Source organism: Hippocampus zosterae, chromosome 12 (genome assembly GCF_025434085.1).
Source record: "Hippocampus zosterae strain Florida chromosome 12, ASM2543408v3, whole genome shotgun sequence".
Classification (NCBI taxonomy): Eukaryota; Metazoa; Chordata; class Actinopteri; order Syngnathiformes; family Syngnathidae; genus Hippocampus; species Hippocampus zosterae.
In genome coordinates this window covers 18,793,737-18,818,913 of record NC_067462.1, presented here as the reverse complement: position 1 = coordinate 18,818,913, position 25,177 = coordinate 18,793,737, and the positions used below count along the sequence as shown (strand labels likewise).

The 25,177-nt window shown below is 40.6% G+C and overlaps 1 protein-coding gene across 1 annotated transcript; it reads left to right on the top strand.

The window, feature by feature from the left end:
* The first annotated feature begins 5,522 nt into the window (after positions 1–5,522).
* Positions 5,523–25,153, top strand: tmprss3a (transmembrane serine protease 3a). Its single transcript, XM_052083045.1, has 12 exons — positions 5,523–5,731; positions 6,828–6,941; positions 7,516–7,632; positions 8,368–8,491; positions 13,417–13,536; positions 16,172–16,218; positions 18,437–18,602; positions 19,411–19,580; positions 20,705–20,800; positions 20,882–21,024; positions 21,154–21,306; positions 24,614–25,153. Exons 1-12 carry the CDS (start codon positions 5,698–5,700, stop codon positions 24,647–24,649), a joined length of 1,320 nt encoding a protein of 439 aa, XP_051939005.1. The 5' UTR covers positions 5,523–5,697; the 3' UTR covers positions 24,650–25,153.
* Positions 25,154–25,177: the final 24 nt, after the last annotated feature.

Sequence of the window (25,177 nt, the reverse complement as noted above, 5' to 3'; positions counted from 1 at the left end):
ACTATGTTCGACCAGTTAGCACATCCGCCTCACTGTGCAGAAGTGCATGGTTCGATTCCAGCTGCGGCCTTCCTGTGTGGAGTTTGTATCTTCCAGGTCAGGTTGTCCCCCGCCTACTGCCCGAAGACAGCTGGGAAAAGACTCCAACAACTCTTGTGAGGAAAAGCGGATCAGAAAATGGATGGATGGATGGTGCAGGGTCATTAAATCACGGCATTATTGTTAACTGGTCTAGAAAAAAAGTCTATCCGGAGTTTCCCAACCTTTTTTGACCAAAGATCGACTTTTCAAGTAGCCGGCCTCCTGTGATCGACCCGCTCCCATACATGCACGCATACACACACGCATGCCATGAGCAACAGCCATAACGGCTGAAGGGTGACTTCTGCTCATATTTCGCCTAGTGAAACCTCTGCCGTGGTCTTTTGTGATTCTTAATCATATTTGATTAAAATAATGCAATGATGTGTGTCTTCCACCATATTTAGTCTAGCCTGTATAACATTCGTATGCCCGCAGTAAACCTTCTGATGAAATAAATATGTTGTGAATCTCTTCCTTCTGCACACTCGTGATCGCAGCCATTGTCTGTAAACCATGGGTGCCCGGAATATTCAGCAAATAAAACCTTTGAAGGTAATGTTCATCGCCTCCAGCCTGTATTTGGATAACCAACATCCTCATCATCCGAAATCAATGAACACGCGGAGGAAGCGCTTTGTTACAGCTGCCGCTGTTGTGAAGGCGCTATATAAATCAGCATGTATTGTGTTGTGTTGTAAAGAAGGCCACTATCCTCCAACATGACCAAAAGAAAAATAAACTAGATACAAGAGCTTGTGAGTTTGTAAAAAGGAATCAGTGCCGACCTTAATCGAGATCTGACGCGGAGGCATGGGATGCATCTTCAGTGCTCATGTATACCGTTGTAAAATGCGACTCCAAGCGCTCGAAATTCCCATTCTTTGCCAGTGCCATTGGTGAATTGTACATGAAACAAACTTTGAATGAGAATAATTTAAAAAATAATAATAATTGGCAACAGCTCTAATTGCAAGCTGACCGCTAACAACTTTCAGGGATGCAGGTCACACAACGCCGTAGGTAAAAGGTGACCCACTGTTACAGAGTAGACAAACACAATGTTGTCATGTTTAAAGTGTAATTTTCACATCGTGCACACAATGGAGCACAGGGGCCGTCCATGGGCGTGGTATGTAAATGAAGATGGGAGTGTTTTTTCTGATGTATTACTTGTAATTTGCATGCACAATCAATAAAAGGGCCGGCAGAGGCTGCAGAGGTCAGGTGTCAGTTGAGAAGGACACATAGAGTAAAACGGCGTCTCCTGCCAGCAGTGAAAGTCGATCTGTTCCTGCGTTCGAGCGTTTGTTCAACTGTCCGAGTGAACATCTCTGACACCTGCTTTGTGATATTATTTTAATTTTTAAATGCTTTTTTAGTGAAAGTGAAACTGAAGGGATGCTTAGGGTGCCATGTGCACTCACACAAAAATATAGAATATTAATAACAGGCTTTTTTTTTAATCTATTTTCCCCAGAACCCCCTCAATCGACTTCACAGGCTACCCGGTCGATCGCTAGAGTGTCTTTTAGAGCCACAGTTGCACTTCCTTAAATGTTACTTCTTAATATGCATTCTTTGGACACTGGAGACAGGCGAGTATGAAATTCTACCTTCGTAGTGAGAAGTTGCAGGTTCACTTGATCCTGACTCCAGGTGGGAGCACTCACCTGCTCAGATATCCATTTGCATGGACCTGCTTGCACAATGAGAGGAGAGGAAGATAGGGAAAGAAAACACACGATGAGAGGAGCCAGCAGGAGGGGACACTTCATTTTGGATTTTGTCACTATGACGAAGCACTTTGCAGAAAACAGTAAGTTTGGACATTTGGGCCAACCCTCAGTGATTATATTTGTTTTTTCTTTTCTTCGGCATATCTCTTTGTTTCTTTTTTTCTGTAACATACGTCTGAAGAGATAGAAGCATTAAAACCCATTCCTACATACGTGATTTTTCTTTTTTACAGATCCCGCGAACAACACCACAGTGAATGAAACACCAACTCTCTCAACAGTAAGATTGTTGAATAGTTGTTATAAAAAAGTGTTGTTATGATGCAGCAATGACTCAAACATGTTTATTTTAATATTGCAACAAACTTTTGCTTAAAAGTAATTTGATGTAATCCATTTAAAGAGCTTTTACATGAACATTTTTTGATTATTGCCTGATATTTCCTGATTTGATCACCTGAAAGTTACTTTGCATTCCATTGCATTCATTATGATAATTTTGAAACAAAAATTACACAACTGGTAAATGATGTGCTACTCATCAGGTAGCACAGACCAATTTTCCACTATGAGAACTGATGTACAAAGTCACTGTCATTCAGACACACATCTACATGTGTGTGAGTGTGTGTGTGTGTGTGTGTGTGTGTGTGTGCGTGTGTGCGTGTGTGTGTTGTGAAATAGTATTTGTCCCCGTTCTGATTTCTGTGTTCTTTCCATATTTATAAATAAAAAGGTTTCAGTTCATCCATCCATCCATTTTCCAATCTGCTCTATCCTAACAAGGGCCGCGAGCGGTGCTGGAGCCTATCCTAACCGTCTTTGGGCAGTAGGTAGGGAACACCCTGGTTGCCAACTAATCGCAGGGCACATCTAGACAAACAACTCATAAAGCTCACGGGTTAATTGTTTTGATTTCTCCATCGCTACTGGTTCGAATGCACCCTCGATGACCAACACAATACTCCACCCAATTCTACGTTGCTCCACAACTCAATCAGTAAATTACGAACTACTCCATAAAAACACCCATGTCTGCTCAGCAATATTGTTATGGCCAACATGCAACTTCCAGATGAATTTTCGTGACTATTGTTCGTAGTTTTGTTGCATTACACATAATTTTAACTGTCTGGCATTGTCATCTTCCACATCAAGGTACTGGTAAATAAGCACTAGAAGGAGCCTCACCCTCACTAACTTGTCGGAGTACCCTGCAGTCACTTGTATTGAGGTCGAGACCCCTCTTCAAGCAGAGAAGGAGAAGGAAGCCAAAAAGAAGAAGCACGAATAAAACAAGCCTACATGTAGTTTAATTACTGTAAATTTGTCATTTGTGCATTGTGCTCATTTGTGCAAGAGTATACAAATGAGCCTTACTCAAGATTTAAACATTGCTCCTGAGGTATTTTCGCGGGTAGGGCATTTCAGAGCACTGGAGCCCGAGTACAGAACGCTTTAGAACCTGCCGACTACTTTTTGCCTCGTACGTTACCACTAAGTCAGCAAGATAGGAAGCTGTCTCGCTATGTAATAATTTATGAGAAAGTAACAAAACCTTGAAGTCGCATCTCAAGTGGAGAGGGAGCCAATAAAAGTTGAGCAGTATCCGGGTAATATTTCTTGTCCTCGTCAGGAGTCTTGCTGCAGCAAGACAGACTTTGACAAACTTTGAAGGTTTTTATTGTTAGACACGGAAGACTAGAAAGGAAAATGTTGCAAAGGTCAAGGCAACGCTAACGCGTTAATTATGATCTCTGCGTTGCTAGCGGATGGAACGCATCTTAGTGATATTCTGGAGATGAAAAAACATAGCTCTTGAACATGGGACATGGACAGAGGGGTTAAATGTGGTATTTGAAACAAGAGTCCTAGCTGAAGATAATACATAGTATAATCAGTGAAAAACAGCAGAAATCTCTTGCACATTTCAGGTTAGGAATTTGAGCAAATAGGCTAAGGGGGTTTAAGTACAGAATCATTAGTCAATCAACAGTTTTAAAAAGTGCACATAGGTTGTGATGTTAGCCTGAATTAGGTTTGATAAATGTTCACGTTTGTCATCGTTAACTGTGATCTGGTAGTTATGCCAGCAGCTTTTCCAGATTTGACAAAGACCTTCAGCTTCGGCGCACCTGCTTAGCTGCACAAGTTCTGTCATTAAACCAAGGCTCAGGTCAAGCTTTTGACTTCACAGTTTTTAGTGGAGCCACCGAATCCGGGATAGCATGGCAGGATGAGTGGAACCAAGTGAGTTCAACAGTGTTTGAAGAGGGAATGCAAAGCTCATCAAAGGCATCCAGTGTGAAGGTTAAAAATCTAGTGACCGCACTCCGGAGTAGCAGATTTAATAGTAGCACAAGAAAAGACAACATATGGGATCGGTGATCACATGGTCCAAGACTTTCAAGTTTGACATTGGTGGACCATAAGCAAAAACTAAATCTAAGGTATGTCTTTGTTCATGCATCGGGTTAGTGACATATTGCGTAAAATTAATCAAGTCTTTACCAGTGTTTTTCTTTTTCAGAACAGCAAACTGAATATTGCAAATATTGCACTGAATACAGCAAACTGAAGTATGATATGATCATACTTGAGCCAGATTTTGGTAAGATTTTAAAAGTCATTCAAAACATCCTTATTGTATTGAGGAGGACGGTAAATGACAGCATAGAGCACAGGGAGTGCATGACCTACTTCAAAAAAAGTTGCTTCATAGCTTGGTCATATATGCGGTGAATGTACACTGTTTACATTTAAAATTGTTTTAAAAAATACTTTTTTGTGTGTTTCAGCTCATTTGGTATTGATACAACTAATGTTGCAAAAAAAGTCTACGGGGTGTATAATAGACATTCATTCATTCATTCATTTTCCGAGCCGCTTGATCCTCACTAGGGTCGCGGGGGGTGCTGGAGCCTATCTCAGCTATCTTCGGGCAGTAGGCGGGGGACACCCTGAATCGGTTGCCAGCCAATCGCAGGGCACACAGAGACGAACAACCAACCACGCTCACACTCACACCTAGGGACAATTTAGAGTGTTCAATCAGCCTGCCACGCATGTTTTTGCAATGTGGGAGGAAACCGGAGCACCCGGAGAAAACCCACGCAGGCCCGGGGAGAACACGCAAACTCCACACAGGGAGGCCGGAGCTGGAATCGAACCCGGTACCTCTGCACTGTGAAGCCGACGTGCTAACCACTGGACTACCGGGCCGCCCTTGTATAATAGACAGCCACCACAAATATAGTTTTTCTTCAAGTGATAAATCTCTGATCTTTTGACACCTTCAACAATGAACCTGACATTCACGTTCCCTTCTGACCTCCAGCTGGATTTTGACAGCTATTGTTCTCTATCTGTGTTAGCACATTTGAAGTCAGAATATTGTAAAAAGCCCTTCATCTCAATATTATTTCTTATTAAAAATAATAACCAGAAACCCACGTGGATATCAGTTTGCGTGTGCGCGTGTGCGTGCGTGTGTGTGTGTGTGTGTGTGTAACCACAATGTTGCACATTAAGACATAAACCAAGGGATCCACATGCCAGTGAGCACACAGCATATCAATTACAGTAGTACGCGTTGTCTTTCGCATGATAAATGTTTTGTTGGTACGTCATATACGGTATTTTAAAAATAGTTTTGTCCCATACTTATTTCTACCATTGTTTTCACAATTCCTTTTAGGAATTTAAAGCTGAAGCAGGGGAACAACAAACTGCCTCCAAGGTTGAAGTGGTTTCAGTGACAGAGGAAGACCTCCCCACTGTTGAGACCCCAAACACACTAAATGTCATCTTAAACATAAGTTCGCATTCTGACAACCTCAGAAATCCTGCAGACTCTCAAACAGCATCAAGTCCAGCCATGCCCGTCACCAAGGTTCAGCCATTTATGAATGGTAAGTCCAAACGCAATGCAAAGAAAATCTTTAATTCCACAAGACGTACTTAGTATTAGGCCCCGCCTTCCAAGGATGTACTTGTACGTCTTCGTCCTTTTTTTGCGTTAAAGTGAGGTCTAATGCAGTCTGTGAAAGAGAATCAGCCGTTTGCATTGTAAATCATGTAAAAAAGCGACCAGAAGGTGGCAGTGTTGTAAAAGATCCGGCAGGATTATGTTGCAGAAGCGGAAGTAGGGGGCGTGGTGTTGGAGGAAAGTTGCGAATGGAGAGCAGTAGTGGTAGGTCGTAGCGAAGGAAAAGTCAAAACAGTTCACCCTTGACGAATGTTTTTTGGTAAATTTCAACAAAGTTTGGTGGAGGGGACCCACACACTCACACACTCATACACACTCACACACACCCACACGGCATACACGCACACACATCAATACATGCACACACTTACACGTGCACACATTCACTAAACTCTCACTTCTGTTCATAGTTGAATTCAACAGTTCATTAGTTTTATCTGCAAATAAATTGTTCTTTTGCTATTATTTGTGGAACAGTGGGCATGTTTTACAGCCTCAACAGTGTCCTTGAAAGGCCACTCAACCAGTCAATTTGTGCTTGGTGGGATTTGAAGAAGGCGTTTGACAGAGTGTATAGAGTACCCTGGGCTGTTTGGTCCCTTTACATCTAATGGGCACTGAGTCAGGCACTTCGATACCGATGTTTGTGTTTGAACAAAATTTATAGAGGCAGCTAGGGCAATGAGGTGGTTTGCTTTGGTGGCCTCACTCTCTCTGCTTTTGCAGATGTTGTTAGCTTTGAGTTGTAACTTTGCGGTCATTCTCTCTGTTAAGAATGATGCCCCTGTGGTCTAACCCTGAATAATTAGAGATGAAAAAAAATGCTGACAGAATACAATATCTCATTGAAATATCCTCGATAATCCCCAATCAGGAGGTGACACCAGCAAAGATTAGAGCATGCTTGATTGGATTCTGTCAATTGCACCATGTCTTGCTCCTGCTAATGAGAGAGAGGTGAGGATTAATTATTACAGTACAGTCAAAGTCTGTACTCTGAATCTATACTCTTTTTACAGAGGCTGATTTGGTGAAAGGCTGGAAGAAAAGACTATTGGCCCATCGTATGGTGTTGATAATTGCAGCCTGTGTCATAATGGTGTTCACTCTAACTCTTGGTATTGGCCTTGGAGGTGAGAAACTTGTCTGACACATTATACTTCTTAACCTCTTTTATCATTTTCAAATGGTTTTAACATTTAAAAACAAAAATCTCAGTTTTAACAATTTTTCTTGCCAATAGGGAAGAGCGGGTATATTGCCGCTTATGTCAAAATTTGGTTGATGACCTCCGCAATGACATTAGGGGGTCAACCGGAGGTCATGTATGGGACATGACCTAGGGGTTAGAGGTCAATAAGAGAACTGATGTTAAAGCCCAAACTTTTTCTACCGAATGAATAAAAAGGAAATATAATGTAAAATTCTTTATATAGAATTCATATTAAAAGTGAAAAATTCACAATTTGAATCGATTATCTTTAGCAGTCCGATAAAGCCCAGCGCTGCTGGGATGAGCACAAAACACTTCACTCTCTTCTTCCATTGAGCTGGGCAGACCCCAATGAACTGTCACGGGCCACACTGCAAGTTCGCACAATTTGAAAATAGATTTCATTTTATCACAAAGGATTACCGTATCTTGTCTTTGATGAATTGGAGGAAAAAAATCTGCTCTGTTTTTATTTTCCCTCTGTGTCTCTATAGTGGGTCTGAGCTGTGTTGGGAGGTTTCGCTGTGGCTTTTCCTCTCAGTGCATCAGAAGCTCAGCACAGTGTGATGGAGAGGTGCACTGTGACAATGGAGAGGACGAGCTTGGCTGTGGTGAGACACACAGCAAACCACAAGGGGCGCTTCAAAGGTCCTGTGACTGACAGGGACTGAAGTTTTGGGGCAAATGATTGGGCCTGAAGTGATTTAATTATTATTATTATTTTTTTTACTGGGCCCTGAATCCCACCGCGCGACGAAGACATATTGTGCCTAACTTGCAAAATTACGCTCGAATTGATTGTGTGCACTGTAAGTGGGCGTATGGCTATTGGTTTATTAAACTCACATTCAGATCCTAAACAGCAGGTACTAAATTCCAAGTTCATTCACTCAACCAGATTACACAGCTCATTGGCTCATTGGTTCTCTTTAAAGTCATGTTTTGTATTGGATTTAGATGTACGCGCGCTTTCTGCATAACCTTAGGTGTAAAACTTGGGATAAATTGCTCAGGATAAACACGGGGAGAACATGCAAACTCCACACGGGAAAGCCGGAGCTGGAATTGAACCCTGCACTTCTGCACCGTGAGACCGATACGCTAACGACTCGACCACAGGACCGCCCGGCCTAATCTATATAAGTGCAAAAACTCATGTGAAAACCAAGGTAAAGCCAGGGTAAAGTTTATTTTCGAAAGGCACAGGCGCAAACAGCATTTAATACATCTTGACCATTCCAGATGACGTCAAAGCAATGTCAGCCAATACCACCCACCCCATAAAGTAACTATATATTATTTTGAATCGTAATTTGCAAATAAACTATGAACTGTTTCTATGTCAGTGCGTCTCAGTGGGCGGAGTTCAGTCCTTCAAGTTCAGAAAGGCGGTGTGTGGAGGACAGTCTGCTCAGATGACTGGAATAACTGGCTGGGACTCTCAGCCTGCAAGCAGTTGGGATATACCAGGTGTCTCTTCCACTTAAAATGACACCTTGTGTGTGCTTTGCTGTGATGCATGGCCTTCTGTTCAATCTCTCTCTCTCTCTCTCTCTCTCTTTCTCTCTCTCTCTCTCTCACAGCATGGTGTTCGATTGGTTAACAAGTCTGCTTCACAGTGCAGAGGTCAGGGGTTCGATTTCTATTCGATTTCAGTCCTGGCCTTCCTGTGCGGAGTTTGCATGTTCTCCCTGTGCCTATGTGGGTTTTCTCCGGGTACTCCGGTTTACTCCCACATTCCCAGAACATGGCAGGTTGATTGAATGCTTCAAATTGTCCCGAGGCGTGATTGTGACCACAAATGGTTGTTTGTCTATATGTTTTATCCTCACGAGGGTCGTGGGCATGCTGGAGCTTATCCCAGATGTCTTTGGGCAGTAGGTGGGGGACACTCTGAAGAGGGTGCCAGCCAATGGCACAGGGCACACATACTGTAGACCAGGGGTCCCCAAACCTTTTCCTGTGAGGGCCAGATAACTTTTCCCTTCTCTGATGGGGGGCCGGCTTCAGTTTGTAACAGAAAAAGTGTGACGATTGTAGGGGAGCTTAAAAAATGTATTGTTTTCCAGAAAGCCACACGTAACCAAATAACCCTTTCCAGGTTCTTGACAGAAAAAAAGTCAGGAAACAAATTATAACACTATTAATGAAATAAATAATAACTAAGTAACCCTCTCTGAGTTCTTCACAGAAAAAACAGGAAATAAATAATAACTAAATAACTCTCTCTTGGTTCTTCATAGAAAAAAAAAGCCATGGAACATTAACTTTCTTCTTAACAGATAAAAGTTCAGCTCAGTTGTCAGAGCAGAATCTCTCTGACACATATGAGCAGTCTCTTAAAGTTCTTGTGTTCCTTCCTTATCATCCTTTTGTAGGTTCCAGTAGGCTTGTAGACACCGCTGTTTGCAGTTAGGGTTTTTTTTGGGGCGTTTTTAACACAGTGACGGGTCATTTTGACCCGAGGACAACAGAAGGGTTAGAGGGCCGGGCCAAATGTGCTGACGGGCCGTATCCGGCCCACGGGTCGTAGTTTGGGGACGCCTGCTGTAGACGAACAACCGTTTGCGCTCACGATTACACCACTGGACAAGTTAAAGTATTCAACCAACCTACCACGCATGTTTTTGAAATGCAGGAATAAACCGGAGTACCCGGAGAAAACTCACACAGGCATGGGGAGAACATGTAAACTCCACCCAGGTAGGCCGGAGCAGGTATCCAAGCAACACAACAATGCAACAAGCATGACATGCAGCTGGTGCATCCAACACCCCTTTGGTAATGTGACTCTCATAACGAGGTCTGGGGTTGTCTGAGGGGTAACGTTTGATGTGGGGAAAAACGGACCACCTCAATGGCAGTTATGGAGTTTGTGGAAGCAATAGCCACTAATATAGACAACCAAGAATTTACTGCTGGGGTTTTCCTAGATCTAAAAAAAGCTTTTGACACAATAGATCACAGTATATTATTGAAAAAACTATAAAGATATGGCATTAGAGGTGTAGCTTATAAATGGAGAAAAAGTTATTATAAAACAGATATCAGTACGTGCAACTCAACAATAAAAAAACGAATCAACTGAAAATCACTCACGGAGTTCCTCAGGGGTCAGTGCTTGGTCCAAAACTATTTATCTTCTATATAAATGATATCTGCAAGGTCTCAAAACAATTTAAATGTGTCCTATTTGCTGATGATACAACTTTCTAGTGTTCTGGAATAAATCTGAAACAGCTCCTGACAACCGTAGAAAACGAATTAAACAAATTAAAAAACCGGTTCGACAGAAATAAATTGTCACTTAACCTGAAAAAATTGAAGTTAATTGTTTTTGGCACAAGACCAATCAAACACCAAGCTAAAATTATGGTAAACTCAATTGAAATAGAAAGAGCGTATGAAGTTTCTCGGATTAGTAATAGACTCAAAACTATGTTGGAAACCACATATCGATAACGTAAAAAGAAAAATAGTCAAGACCGTAGGGATCCTCTACAAAACCAAGGAAGTGCTAAATAAGAGATCTTTGTACACATTATACACCTCATTATTATGACCATATATGACCTACTGTGTGGAAATATGGGGAAATGCCTGCAAAACAAACACACTCCCTATTCTCAAACTACAAAAAAAAGCTATTCGAATTATTAATAGATCAAAATATACGGAACCCACAAATCCACTATTTATCAAATAAATACGATGACATTTTATGACCTGGTTGACTTTAAAATCGCCCAATTAATGTACAAAGCACACAATAACCTGCTCTGCCAAAACATTCAGAAGTTTTTGGAAATTCGAGAAAGCAACTATGAATAAAGAGGTACCAACTTATTCAAAAAACTCAAAACAAGAACAAACATCAAGCAAAGAAGTGTATCTAGCAAAGGTGTTAATCTGTGGAATAATCTCAAATCGGACCTGAAAATGAGTAAATCGCTTGCTGAGTTCAAAAACAAATTCAAAAAAATAGTACAAACAACCTACATCAATCAGTTAAAATGATAAATTCTAAACATTAAATATAATGATAAATCAGAACTAAGTTGATAAATAGAGAAAGGTATTGAAATATCCATTATGAATAAAAGAGAAAATTGACCCAAGAGTGCCAGGGTGAGGATGTATATAATCCCGATACAAACCAAAAGTTGTCAAAATATCACGGTTAAGGGTAAAGTATGAGCCTTAATGGAGACTTCTTCTTAATTTTTCTTTTCTGATTGATATAAAAATGATTTAGTAGATATAAACTCATAACGGGGTAGGACTAGATAAGTTTTTTACTTCATCCTACTCCCTTGAACATAACTGTGTTGAATGAAGACTGATTTCTTTCTTTTTACTTTTTTATCTACCTTAATTTCTGTCAAATTATTACTGTATATGCTTTATGTTCAATAAACAAACAAACAAATGTGCACTCTGTGTCGACATCACAGTGACTGCGGCGTTGGTGATTGGTTGGTCCCTTGCCAGAACGCACGGGACCTTGGTGACCATTAATTAGATTTTCGTGAACCCACTTTAAAAAGTCTCCTCTGCGCTCAGTGTTCATTTTGATTTTGTCGATATTTTGTCAACAATTTTGTATGGTTCTGCTCACCGGCATAGGAATTTAGCACTTGATTGCACGAACAAATAATACCATTCTGGAAACTTGGTTTGCGAGGCTTTCTTGTCATAGTACATTCTGTGACACTCTGCATTTTTCTCTAGTGTTTGTGGGGCAAAGGCACAAGTTACTCTGAAGTGGGTCTGCAATTCATCCATGTACTGGGAGGTCATGCAGGCCACAGCTAGGTTCGCTTCTCTCACCTGGTACAGCAGATGTAGAGGAATCATCATCTCAAATGGGGCCACACCGGTGGACTCATGCGGTAGTGGCTCGAATGGTCATGAGTACCAGTGGGAATTTGGCATCCCGGTCCCTGTGATGAGACGTTACAAATGTCTTCAGCAAGCTTATCACTTGTGCGATTACTCCTCCCCACCTGTCCTGATGACTGTGGGTGATGTTTTATGTTCAACTAGGCCTTGATCCCAAGGAGCTGCCAAAGCCGTTGCATTACCTCAGCTTGACCTGCGATTGTAGCCCGAATTAAGAGAACACGTGACTAGTCAGCCGGTTAGATTGCTCCATGCTGTGTCACACACAACCGTCAGGAAGTATTTGTCACCTTTATCAGGCCATGGAAAAATGATCCCTCTCTTCTTTAATCCTTTGAAGGACAGCGGTTACTACAGTGGACTGCTTATCATGTTATCAGTTTACAGGATGCATGACAGGGTTAAAGCTGTGTCAATACATTCATTTTGTCTCTCAATGATTGCTCTGCCGTTCTTCATGACCTTCTACATTTGCCCATATAGGATGCAATTCAATTAGCCTTTTGTAGGTTACAGAGTCAGCAAACTCAGGTTTTTGAATATGAAACACATTGCATCTCAATACACGATTCTTTTGGACACTGACCAGTATTCATCCATCTTCTTCCGCTTATCTGGAGTTAGGTTGCAGGGAAGCTCCGACTTCGTTCCACTCATTCAATTCATACAGCTCTTCCGATGGACCGATGGACTGGCAATGTCCGAATACTCCAGCTAGACTTAATGAAGAATAAATTGTGTCGTTTGCCAGTATACTCATTGTTAACAAAATATAGCCCTGTTTTATTTCAAGTCAAGTCAAATGTATTTATATAGCACGTAATAACAACAGTCTCGTAGGGCTTCACAAGCTCACATTTGACAAATATGAACGACATCTCCTGATCATAAGCCCACAGGAGGGCAAGGAAAAACTTAAAATAATAATAAAAAAAAAGACATCAGGAAAAATAAGATACCTTCCGAAGGGGCCGCAGATGAGGGGAAACCCCCTTGTCGGCCGAGTGGGCAACATTTAACACATAATGCTGTTCTACACAATGTTAGATAGAATAGTGTGAGTTTCCATGTATTCAGATAAAACGCTGTGGAAAGACACCTTGAGGGATGTGTGTTCTCCTCAAAACCCAGACCGGTTGATCAATGCAGAAATCTCCATACCAGCAGTGAGGTGTTCCTCAGATCTCGTCCTTGTCAGTCGGTGCAGAATCTGTACAGTGACATCCAATTTAGTCATCGTCACTTAGCGCCCTCTCCAAGTCGGTAGAAGAAGCGGCAGTCGAGAAGGCCAACATGTAATTCAACTAGATGTAAAAGAACAAAATTAGTCTTAAGTTGAAATGTAAACATTTATACTGTTGTCCTTTTAGTGACACAGTCAACAGTTCACCCACTCTTTTTCATATTTTTCTGAAAACTATCATGCACAATGTATAAACGATTTTCAACAGTTAATTACCTATTAACTGTTCCTGTTTTTGTCTCTTTGGCAGTTACGTCGAGTCATTCTTCATCTCCCTGACCTCCATTGAGCAGGACCTTCAGTCCAATCTCGTGTCGATCAATCTGAACCAATCACAAGTCATTAAACTACAAAACACCACAACCTACAGGTACAGAATATAGTTGTAGTTTAATAATGCAATATAAATGTGTGTGTGTGTGTGTGTGTGTGTGTGTATCCCAGCTGTCTTTGGGCAGTAGTCTCAAACTGCTTCAAACAACAAAGCGTGTGACGGAAAAGTGGTTAGGACTGCACGACTGCCCGTGTTTTTATGTTATGTGTTGTGTTTATTATTTTACTTTATGTTAACTGTTTTGTTAAGCGCTTTGTTACAGCTGCCGCTGTTGTGAAAGCGCTATATAAATCAGCATGTATTTTATTGTATTGTATTGTATTGTCGGCGGGGTACACCCTGTGAACTGGTTGCCACCCAATCGCAGTGTGTGTGTGTGTATTAAGGGTGTGGAAAATAATCGATATTAATCGATACATCGATGCGCACGTGCGCGATCCGAGTGCATCGGCTCATTCACTGGGTACGACGCGATTGACGGGTGAAATCGCGATTCATCACGATGCATTGATGGGTATCGGTAAAATCCGATTCAAGCGCCGTTTTATTCATGTTAAACTAGGGATGTCAATCTCAGCACTGAGAACGATTCGATACACATCACAATCCACTGCCAGCGATGCGATACTTAAACGATACATGGAATTTTCTGCCGATACGATGCGATACGTTTCACCGTCGTCACGATGCTATACGATTCGATACACATTAAGTTCAAATCAATGCGATCCGATACGATACAATGCAATTTGTTGCGATATTGTGCAATTAAACATGATGCAAATAAGCAAAGAAAAAAAGCTTTTAAAAAGATGGAATTCAGTATGGTATTACAAAAAGGATACCACTTTATTCCTTATAAAGAGTAGAACTTGTAAAACAACTTATTTAAGCCCTTTCACAATTGGGTTTTGTGCAAAGAAAATGTAAACAATTTGGCACCTGAGACTTACAGCTGTTGCTATAGTGTAAACACAAACAGACTCTCACTGAGTGTCTTATATGACATATAATAATAAAATATATGTATATGAATCTATAGCGCAAGATGTCCACCCATCCACTGTAAGTGCAACTCTTTGCGCACTGTTCAGCGACACAGTGTGTTTACACTATAGCAACAGCTGTGAGTCTCAGGTGCCAAATTGTTTACATTTTCTTTGCACAAAACCCAATTGTGAAAGGGCTGAAATAAGTTGTTTTACAAGTTCTACTGTTTATAAGGAATAAAGTGGTATCTTTTTTGTAATACCATACTGAATTCCATCTTTTTAAAAGCTTTTTTTCTTTGCTTATTTGCATCATGTTTAATTGCACAATATCGCAACAAATTGCATTGTATCGTATCGGATCGCATTGATTTGAACTTAATGTGTATCGAATCGTATCACAACGTGACGACGGTGAAACGTATCGCATCGTATCGCCAGAAAATTCCATGTATCGTTTAAGTATCGCATCGCTGGCAGTGGATCGAGATGTGTATCGAATCGTCCTCAGTGCTGAGATTCACATCCCTAGTGTGTATACTGTATATATATATATATATATATATTAGAGCTGTCAAACGATTAAAATATTTAATCAAATTAAAAATGCAACGGTCATAATTAACTCAAATTCACAAAAAATTCATCGTGATTACTCACGCATTTTTATCGTTTCTGAATTTCCTTTTAATTTTCTGTCCTATTTTTTCCCATTTTAATCCTCTCATCAACATGTAATCATGAATCAGTTTTCTATGTGCAAAATGCAAATATTTACTGAAATAACAATTTTCAATTTTACATGAACATTTTTCACTTGGAGCAGTTATTCACACATAATCTCTCACACAACATTACTGTCCATCAACAACAGTGAAAAAAATATTTTGTCACACAACAGCTGCTTTAACAGCTCTTTTTATGGAATCAAAACAGAGCAATATAACATTATAAAGTGCACATCTAAAGTAAACTAGTACTCAGCCAATAGTGGATTTAAGCCATCGTTGCATACTTCGTTTTTCTCAAGTTTGCTTTGAACACAGCAGTCAGACTATGTTGATTCTGTTGGTCCTTCTTGCGCGCAAGTCTCTATGTGTGAATAACTGCTCCAAGTGAAAAATGTTCATGTAAAATTGAAAATCGAAATTGTTATTTCAGTAAATATTTGCATTTTGCACATAGAAAACTGATTCATGATTCCATGTTGATGAGAGCATTAAAATGGGGAAGAATAGGACAAAAAAATATATCTATATACCGGTATATATATATATATATATATATATATATATATATATATATATATATATATATATATATATATATATTTATATAAAAGGAAATTCTGAAATGATAAAAAATGCGTGAGGAATCACGATTAATTTTTAGTGAATTTGAGTTAATTATGACAGTTGCATTTTTAATTAAAATATTTTAATCGTTTGACAGCTCTAATATATGTATATATATATATATATATATATATATATATATATATATATATATATATAGAGCGAGAGAGAGAGAGAGAGAGAGTGAGAAATAATACTAACTGTCAATGCTTTGCTTACTTACATTGTTTATTTGAATATTCTTAACATTTAAACTGTTATGTCAATGTCCTGCTGTCTGGTTTTTATTCTGTACCTGTCTGACTTGCTTGTCTTTGGTCACTACAGTAAAGCCCACTGCAGTTCAGGAAAGGTGACAACGCTGAAATGTCTGGGTGAGACACTGAAGTGTGGTTATGTACACACATAGCAATCTTAAATGTTTTTATTTAAATTATTTCATTATTTATTTATTTATATTTACGTGAGGGACTTCACTTATCATGAGCGAAAAAAAAAACAGCTCTAAAAGTGTGTGGTGTACTCAAGAAGGCCAACACTGCACACCACACACACGATCTTTTGACAGATACATTTGAGTCTCCTCTGCCAAACCACATGTCTGCCATAGTGTCAAGGTTTAACTGTTAGATTCAACATGGTTGTGATTACAAATGTTTATCCTTGTAATTTTTTTGTGGTAAATAAGATTTGTGTCCAAAACTATTGAACAAATGTTTTAAAATGTATTATTGGAGGTCCTAACTGCTTGGTGTGATTGTGAATGTGAATGATTGTTTTTCTATGTTCCCTATGATTGGCTGGAAACCAGTTCAGGGTGTCCCCCCCGCCTAAAGTGAAACTCCTCCACAACAAAATCATGTTTACAGCAAGACATTTTGGGGGTTTTCACTATAGAAAATTTGATCTGAGATGTAAACACACACACACACGAAACATATATGTGTACTCTATATTTCAATACTGTACATAGTGCATAAATATGAGCATACACTTATTTAATATTGTGTAACATTAACATACAATTGTTTTATATTAATCACTCCATTTGGTCTGTTGGTTTTAAAAAGTCATTTATACTCTTTTGCTTCCCAACACTTGTCAATTTCTTGGATAATGTCTTTTATTTTGCTTCCTCCATATTTCATTTTGATCACTTTTGCCCTCTCTTCCAGCGTCAGAGCTCTTCTTGTAGCTGCCGCTGTTGTGAAAGCGCTATATAAATCAGCATGTATTGTATTGTCACGTTGTGCCACTAGCGACAGAATAATCGCTTCGTGCGCAACTAACTGGAGATAAGTGGATCCGCGAAATAGCAGACACAGAAAGGAATTTTGTCACAAAAATGAGATTTATTTTAACAAAAAAGTCCCCGTCTAAACGGACAACTGAAAACACTGGTCAAAAAGAGGACCAGGAAATAATAACGAGGCAACAGAAAACGCTTGCGAAAAAACGGCAAGGAGAAAGTTCTTAAGCAAAATACTATAATCACACACGAGAGGAATATCAAGGAACGCAATAATAGACAATAGTCAATTAAGGTAGTCTTTAAGCGAGAAGAAATAGGCGATAGCAATGGCACGGCGTGGAATACTCCAGCAGTGAGTCGACTGCCCGAGCGCCTAAATATAGCAGGTGCAATGACCAACAAATGGGTGGCAGGTGTGCAGGCGGCAAGCAATAACGCCTGCCCCCTGCTGTCAAATACGGAACGTGACACTTGTCTTAGCTGCTGGACATCCAAAGATCCGTTTTGTAGCCATTTTAGCAATGCAAATTTCTTGCTGCGTCTGAAACTAACAACAACAAATACTCCCTGGACTACTGCGCATGGGCTAACCAGTGTGGTGGTTGCTGTTGCCGTTTCCGAACGAAGCAGTAGAGGTTGCTGTTGGATTAGACTTGGATTAGACGGAAGGCTTGTTTTCGTTGTAGTGAATCTCAACGCGAGGCAAGAGCAGAGAAAAAGATTTCATATAACGGAACAGGGGGATTTTTCATCGTTGGGGGAGCAGAAAAGTGGGAATGGCTTTCCTGCATGAAAATCTTTTCACAATAGGGGGTATTTTCACCCATGTAGGTTTCATTGTTGAGGAGTTTCAATGTACTACCTGAATACAGCTGGGATGGGCTCCAGCGCACCTGCGACCCTCGTGAGGATAAGTGGCTCGGGTAATGGATGGCGGTCCCAACTGGTTTTCGACCAGTTCGCTAAAACCTTGAGACCCCCTACCCAGCATGTTTTACATGTTTCCAACCTCCAACACACCTGACTCAAATGGATAGGGTCATGATCAGACTTCTCCAAAGTTTAGAATACCATACTATACCGCAATCTTATGCAATTCTCCAAATTAATTATATTCAAAAGTGACAGAAATGGTTGCTTACGTTCACTGTCTTAGTAAATCTCACAGCTGGGAACACAGTTTGCACATGGAAATCCCTGCAGTCATTGTTGCACCTACAGCCTGCAGCTGGGTTGCAATTCAGTTTTGGACATTTAGTTTAAACTAAAACAAAATCCACCGAGTCACACAGGACTACACGGTTCACAGACAAGACTGACGTGCACTATTCTGTTCATAGAATGTGGCTTCAGACCGAAGTACTTGACTCGTATTGTTGGAGGAAACATCTCTCGGCCAGGCCAGTTTCCTTGGCAGGTCAGCCTTCATTTCAGCAGTGAACACCTCTGTGGAGGCTCTATCATAACATCACATTGGATCCTCACAGCAGCGCATTGTGTTTTTGGGTAAGTCATTCATACATTCATCTGTTTTGGCCAAATTTATTCAACTTTTCCCTGAAGGCAAGACTTCAATGTTACAGTAGGTTGTAATTATTTCATAAAATAATGGTGTCTTGGGACACGATAACCTGTCCTGGTGCGTTTATACATGCATTTCGTGTAGTGTACATTGGCTCAACGATTAGCACTTGTCAGACAGACAATCCAGCCATCAATCCATCCTTCTACCGCTTATCCGGGGTTGGGTTGCAGGGCCAGCAGCTTTAACAGGGAAGCCCAGACTTCCCTCTCCCCAACCACTTCTTCCAGCTCTTCCCGGGGGATCCCGAGGCGTTCCCAGGCCAGCTGGGTGACATAGTCTCTCAGCGTATCCTGGGTCATCCCCTGGGCCTCCTACCGGTGGGACATGCCCAGAACACCTCACCAGGGAGGCGTTCAGGAGGCATCCTAATCAGATGCCCGAGCCATCTCATCTGACTCCTCTCGATGTGGAGGAGAAGCGACTTGACTCTGAGCCCCTCCCAGATGACCGAGCTTCTCTAAGGGAGAGCCCGGACACCCTGTGGAGAAAACTCATTTCAGCCACTTGTATCTGGGACCTCATTCTTTCGGTCACGACCCATAGCTCGTGACCATCGATGAGGGTTGGAACGTAGATCGACTGGTAAATTGAGAGCTCCTTCTTTACCACGACAGACCGATACAAAGTCCGCGTTGACAGACAATGTTCATATTTTAGCATTCCGTTCATTCTTATCCTGGATATTTGATGTGGTAGAGCTCTTTAATTAATTGTCCTATCTGTTATCAGATTTGCAGACCCTTCCTTGTGGGTAGTCCATGCGGGAAAGGTAGATCAACCAGTCCATGGTGCCCAATCTCTTGCAGTGGAGCAGATCATACATCACGCTCGCTATCACCCCAAAGGACTGGATTATGATATTGCACTTGTGAAACTCACCAAGCCCCTTATTTTCAATGGTATGGTGTTAGTTTATGCACTTAGGGGCATGTTGTACCATGTGCTTAAGTCCAAATAGGTGTGCAGCTGCACTCTTTTTTTGGGTCATTGATTTAAGTATGTCATTCACACATCTTAATGGGAATGTCAGCAATCTGAATGGAGCAAATCATAAACGATGGTGTTTCCTGTCACCTAGGCTGCATTCTACCAAGGATGTAAGCACCTTTCCTCTTGAGCGCTCTTGCGCAGGCAACAAAAAAATCTGTGAAAGAGTATGATTAAAGCAATGTGGACTATAATCGGTAAACTAGTGATAAGACTAATTGGAGAAACAAGGGTCATCGTGGAAAAAGATCTGAGTGAATAAAATTTGACAGAGTCTTGGCTATTCGTTTATCCTTCAGTCCTCGTTAGCTCATACTCTACCTGCTAGCTACATTTACGACCGGATGACATGCGTCGCATGTGTCGAACTACTTCGCAAACTGTCAGTGAAAAAATCTCGACTGCCTTTCTTGTCACTTCAAATCACGTAAAACAGCATTAGATGTGGTATTTCTCCCATTGTCTGTGTTAGGGATGGGCCACAAATGACTAAATCCAGGCAGAAAAATATTGGCCAAAAATCAATTGAAAACCCTTGATGATATCCTAATTACTCCATCTCAAAGTATCATCATATCTGTCATTTTGAAGAAGGATGAAAATAGTCATAAATTGAGGAAAATATTCTTCAAAAAATCAGTTAAAACACATTTTGTTTTGGTCCAAACGAAAGCAAGGTTGAACCTTTCAGACATATTTCCAAACGGTAGGTTTGTCCCAAACATGACTGCTTATCTCCAAAAGGAACACCATGACAAAAGTAAAACATACAGGTTATAAGAGGGTGTGTGCACTTGTGCAACCGCATTATCTATGGTATTTTTACTTCCCCTTTAGATAAGATTTCCTTTTAAATTTAGTCGAGTTAGCCAGTTTATACTGTAAGTCATAATTGTGGAAATAAAGTTTTGAAATGGCTCATCTTGATCTCGTTCTTTCGTTTTTTTATATTACATAAACAAGATAGAATTTGAACAGCCCCGTGTAGACTTTTCATATTCTCTGCATCTGAAATGTCCTATGCCCTTTCCTTTAGGATTTGTGGAGCCCATCTGCCTGCCGAATTATGGGGAAGAATTTGAGGAGGGTACCATGTGCTGGATCTCTGGATGGGGGGCAACAGAGGACAAGGGTGAGCCCTATAAATCGGATTGCACGGCTACAAACAATTCATTACTGTACAAAGAAATAGTTTTTAATGTGCCTTTTCAAGGGGAGACGAGTGTGGTTTTGCGTTCTGCCACGGTGCCCCTCCTCTCCACAAAGACCTGCAACCAGCCTCAGGTTTACCAGGGCCTCATCTCATCATGGATGATCTGTGCAGGATACTTGGGGGGAGGAATAGATTCCTGTCAGGTGATAATTCATCTTGTGATCTTGTTTCAATATATTATACAACACCACTGTACTGTTTTCCCACGATGTGTTGATAGTACAGACCCAGCCAAAAGTTGTTTTCATTTTCATTCAAATTCATTTCTGCAGGGAGACAGTGGGGGTCCTCTCGCTTGTGAGGACTCATCTCGATGGAAGCTGGTTGGGACGACGAGCTGGGGCATTGGCTGTGCGATAAGGAACAAGCCAGGCGTGTATACCAAGATCACACATTCACTTCACTGGATCCGGCAACACATGGAGGTCAGTGTGTGAAACGAATCAAACCAGAGGTCAAGACTTTGTACAACTCACTGCCTCAATCATAAGGTATTCATGAGCAACAAGGACATACAAAGATGTGCAAATACAGTATGGCAAAAACAGCCATCCATTTTCTTCCATTTATCTGATGTCGGGTCTCAGGGACAGCTTTTAAAACCAGGGATGCATTGACTTCCCTCCCACAATTTCAAAATAAAATTTTAATATCTTCATATGTATGACTGGAGTTTTATTCCGTGTTAGTCCAATTATGTTGTATTTGTTCTCTGGATAATTCATCAAATCAATTTATTTTTATCACCAATTTTAAACAGATATTAACGTCTGAACCCATTTGGTCTATTCAACTTCAAATACAGCCATTTTATGGAGAATAAGTTCAAATTTTGTAGGAGAAAAATAGTATATCCTATTTCTTAAAGGTCAGTAAACATACGTACCCCATTGGCTTTGTATCTTCTTAACTAGTGGTCTGATCTAGAGCTGCTTTTCATTCGTATTAAAACTTGTGGTAATACAGTATGTGTGGTAGTACTCTGTGTCCAGATAAATTTTTTTTTAGTTCCTGCATATTGAGCTACTCTGCATATGACTGTAATTACCGGTACCGATAAATTCCGCACTATAAGGCGCACCGAAAGGCATTCAATTTTCTCGAAAGCCATCAGTACTATACACCTTAGAATCTGATGCGCCTTATATTTAGATCAGTGGCGGATGCTGGTCTGTCAAGAAGGGGAAGCTCAATTTCGGGCTACATCATAAAATGTGTCTGTTTATTTGTACGTGTATTCTACTCTCCATTCCTTTTGAAGAAAATGATCTGTGACCCTGTCATACCAACAAAGCGTCTTTTCCATGGTCTTAACTGTGGTGATATAAGTCAGTCTGCGAACACAAGCGACTACAATAAAACACAACAGAAATAAAATATTAATCTGACGCTAGTCGTTTTCAACAAGGAGAGTGTCGCTAAGATTATAAGAAGAAGTCTCCAGTTCAACTCAGAACAGAATGAGAATTGAAAAATGCTCCCACGGATGCCTACATCAAAGGATCGGTGATTGGCTCATTTTGCTCTCAATCATAATGAGATTCCGCCTCAGACAGATCATCCAATCATCATGCAGAAAAGCTCAGCGTCCGGGCCAGTTGATACAAGCCCACTGTCCATAGACTCCCAGAGATGCTGAGCGTCCGACGGGCAGGACAAAACCAGCGTTGATCAAATGACTCGTCTCGTTTCAATAAAATGGGACAACCTACCATGAACTCTCTCGACGGCCAGTGTCCGCGCTGTAGACGCTCAGCGTCCAGCCGTCCACACAGTTTAAAGCACAGTGAAGCTGCGGAAATGAGTGAGAATAGAGTCGCGTCGTAACTAGTACCGGTAATAAAAAGCTGATTCGGAACACAAGTTGAGCACGTTGTCGCGCATATTTAGTCAATGACATGTACACACAATTATCGGTACACACATATATTTGATCACTTTTGACATTTTAGGGGAAGCTGAGCTTCCCTTGCACTCTTAGAGCAATCGCCTCTGATTTGGATCAATATCCTGATTTCTTGGACGTATTATTTTCAATGTTCTGTAAAGCGCTTTGTGACAGTTGCAGCCGTTGTGAAGGCGCTATATCAATAAAGCTGTATTGCAGGGGTGTCAAACTCATCCTTGAACCGGGCCACATTGAAGTTACTTCTTCCCTCAGAGGGCCGTTAGGACAGTGAAACCAAATTAATCGTCTCATCGTATTATTACTTGTACACCGCAAATTGATGGATTAGTAGTTTTGAAATCAGTTAATACTGTAGTTTATTAAATTATAGTAAGTAATTTACACACACTTTGAAAAAAAGCACAATATCAATGTTATTTATTACACATGACATTTGGGTAGAGATTTTAGAAAAGATCATCGAAATTGACACACATGATTTGCTTTCGCGGGCCACATAAAATGATTTGGCAGGCCAGATCTAGCCCCTGGGCTTTGAGTTTGACACCTGTGCTGTATTGTATTGTATTGTATTTCCTTTGCCGTATCTGCTGATGTATAGTACAACTGCAGCCAGGGCTCTATAAAGCTGTATTGTATTGTATTCCTTTTAGCACAGCTCCATCTAGTGGATGCATAACGCAACCGTAGCCACTATTGTAGCTTCTATTCTGTGTCTTATAATGCCGTGCTCCCTATATATGAAAACCGTTTTACAATAGGCCATTCATTGAACGTGCGCCTTATACTCCTAAGTGACTTATAGTGCAGAAAAGATGGTACTTAATGCTATCGGCAGCATTTTTGTGAAACAAATTAAAGCTAAAAATCTACACTTCATAAACGCATGCTCAAACTCAACTGTACATTTATGTTAGATTTTATCCTGTTGTTTTAATTTTAGCTTGTTCGGCGGGGTCACCACAGCAGATCATCCTTTTCATCGAATCCCACACCCTCTCCAACACCAACTGCCCTTCTGTCTTCCCTCACTTCATCTCTCAAGTCTTTCTCTAGCCATCTTCCCTGGCAGCTCCATTCTCATCATCCCTCTGTCAACAATTACGATCTCTCGTCTCAGTCTCTCCAACCCGTTTTAAGTCTGGTCTCTCTAACTTTGCCATCATGTGCACCAATTTCGTCCGGGAAAGGACCGGCCGTTCAGGAAAGTCTTGAAATTCCAGATGTCCACTAGTGGTGTTTGGCATTGTTTGAATTTGGATTACAGTTCTGATTTGGGTTCTTTTGATTTGATTCCGGTGCCTAACGATTCTCAATTCCGTCCATCCACACAGGGGTCCTGGAACCTATCCTAGCAGTAGGCCAGACACACCCTGAACTGGCTGCCAGCCAGTCACAGGGCACGCATCGATGAAAAACCATATGCGCTCACACTCATATCGAGGGACATTTTCGGGTGTTCCATTAACCTGTCACGCATGTTTTGGGAATGTGGGAGGAACCCGGAGTGATTAATATTTTACAACACATTCACGGAAATGTTAGGCCTAAGATTCATGTTTTCAAATTTAGTAAGTCTAATGTGATCAAAATATTTAAGAACGAGTACTGTATATGTACTCACAATGACTTACTCCAACGTTTGAAATGCCCATGCAGTCTTGTTGTTTAACTAAGATGCATAAGCCTCATTTTATATACCTGCCGATTTTTTGTTAACCTTTCAGAACTCTTATCAGTGATGTTTTACAAGAACTATTCATTTTCACTATACAGGGACTTTTAATATTGTCGTGTTTTTTTTTTTTTTTTTTTTTGTCCAGAGGGAAGAGGCTCCGAACGCAGCAACTATCAACTGAATCACCTTTTCGATGGAGACTGTGAGCCAGTTTGATTGGGCAGAGCGAACTATGAAATTAAGAGTTAAGAGATTTTTTATTCCAAAATGGAAAGCTCTCAGTCAAACCAGACATGACAAAAATGTACAGGTATGCATGATGCTTTATAAAAAGGCATGAAAAGAGACGTTACGTTTGCAAACTACCCATCCCCATCCTGAGGACATCTCAGATAATCCCGCACATTAACAATACTCTCTCATTCAAAAATAAAAAAAATCTATCCATCCATCCGTGCTGTCTAGCAACCAAAATATTGTAACTAATTAATTGCACAATTACCGAAAATTGTGATTAATCCATTCTGCTTCTACTTTCAATTTTTTTTTACAAAGCTGATAACAAATATTTACCTGAGTAAAACCTTGGAATTTGTGTAAAATAATTAAAAGTATACATTAATTCAAAGGTTCCAATAGCTTTCTTTGATCCTTGATTCTCGCCCGTGTTAAATGCAGTCTTATGCTTTTTTTTTTGCTCTTTTCAGCA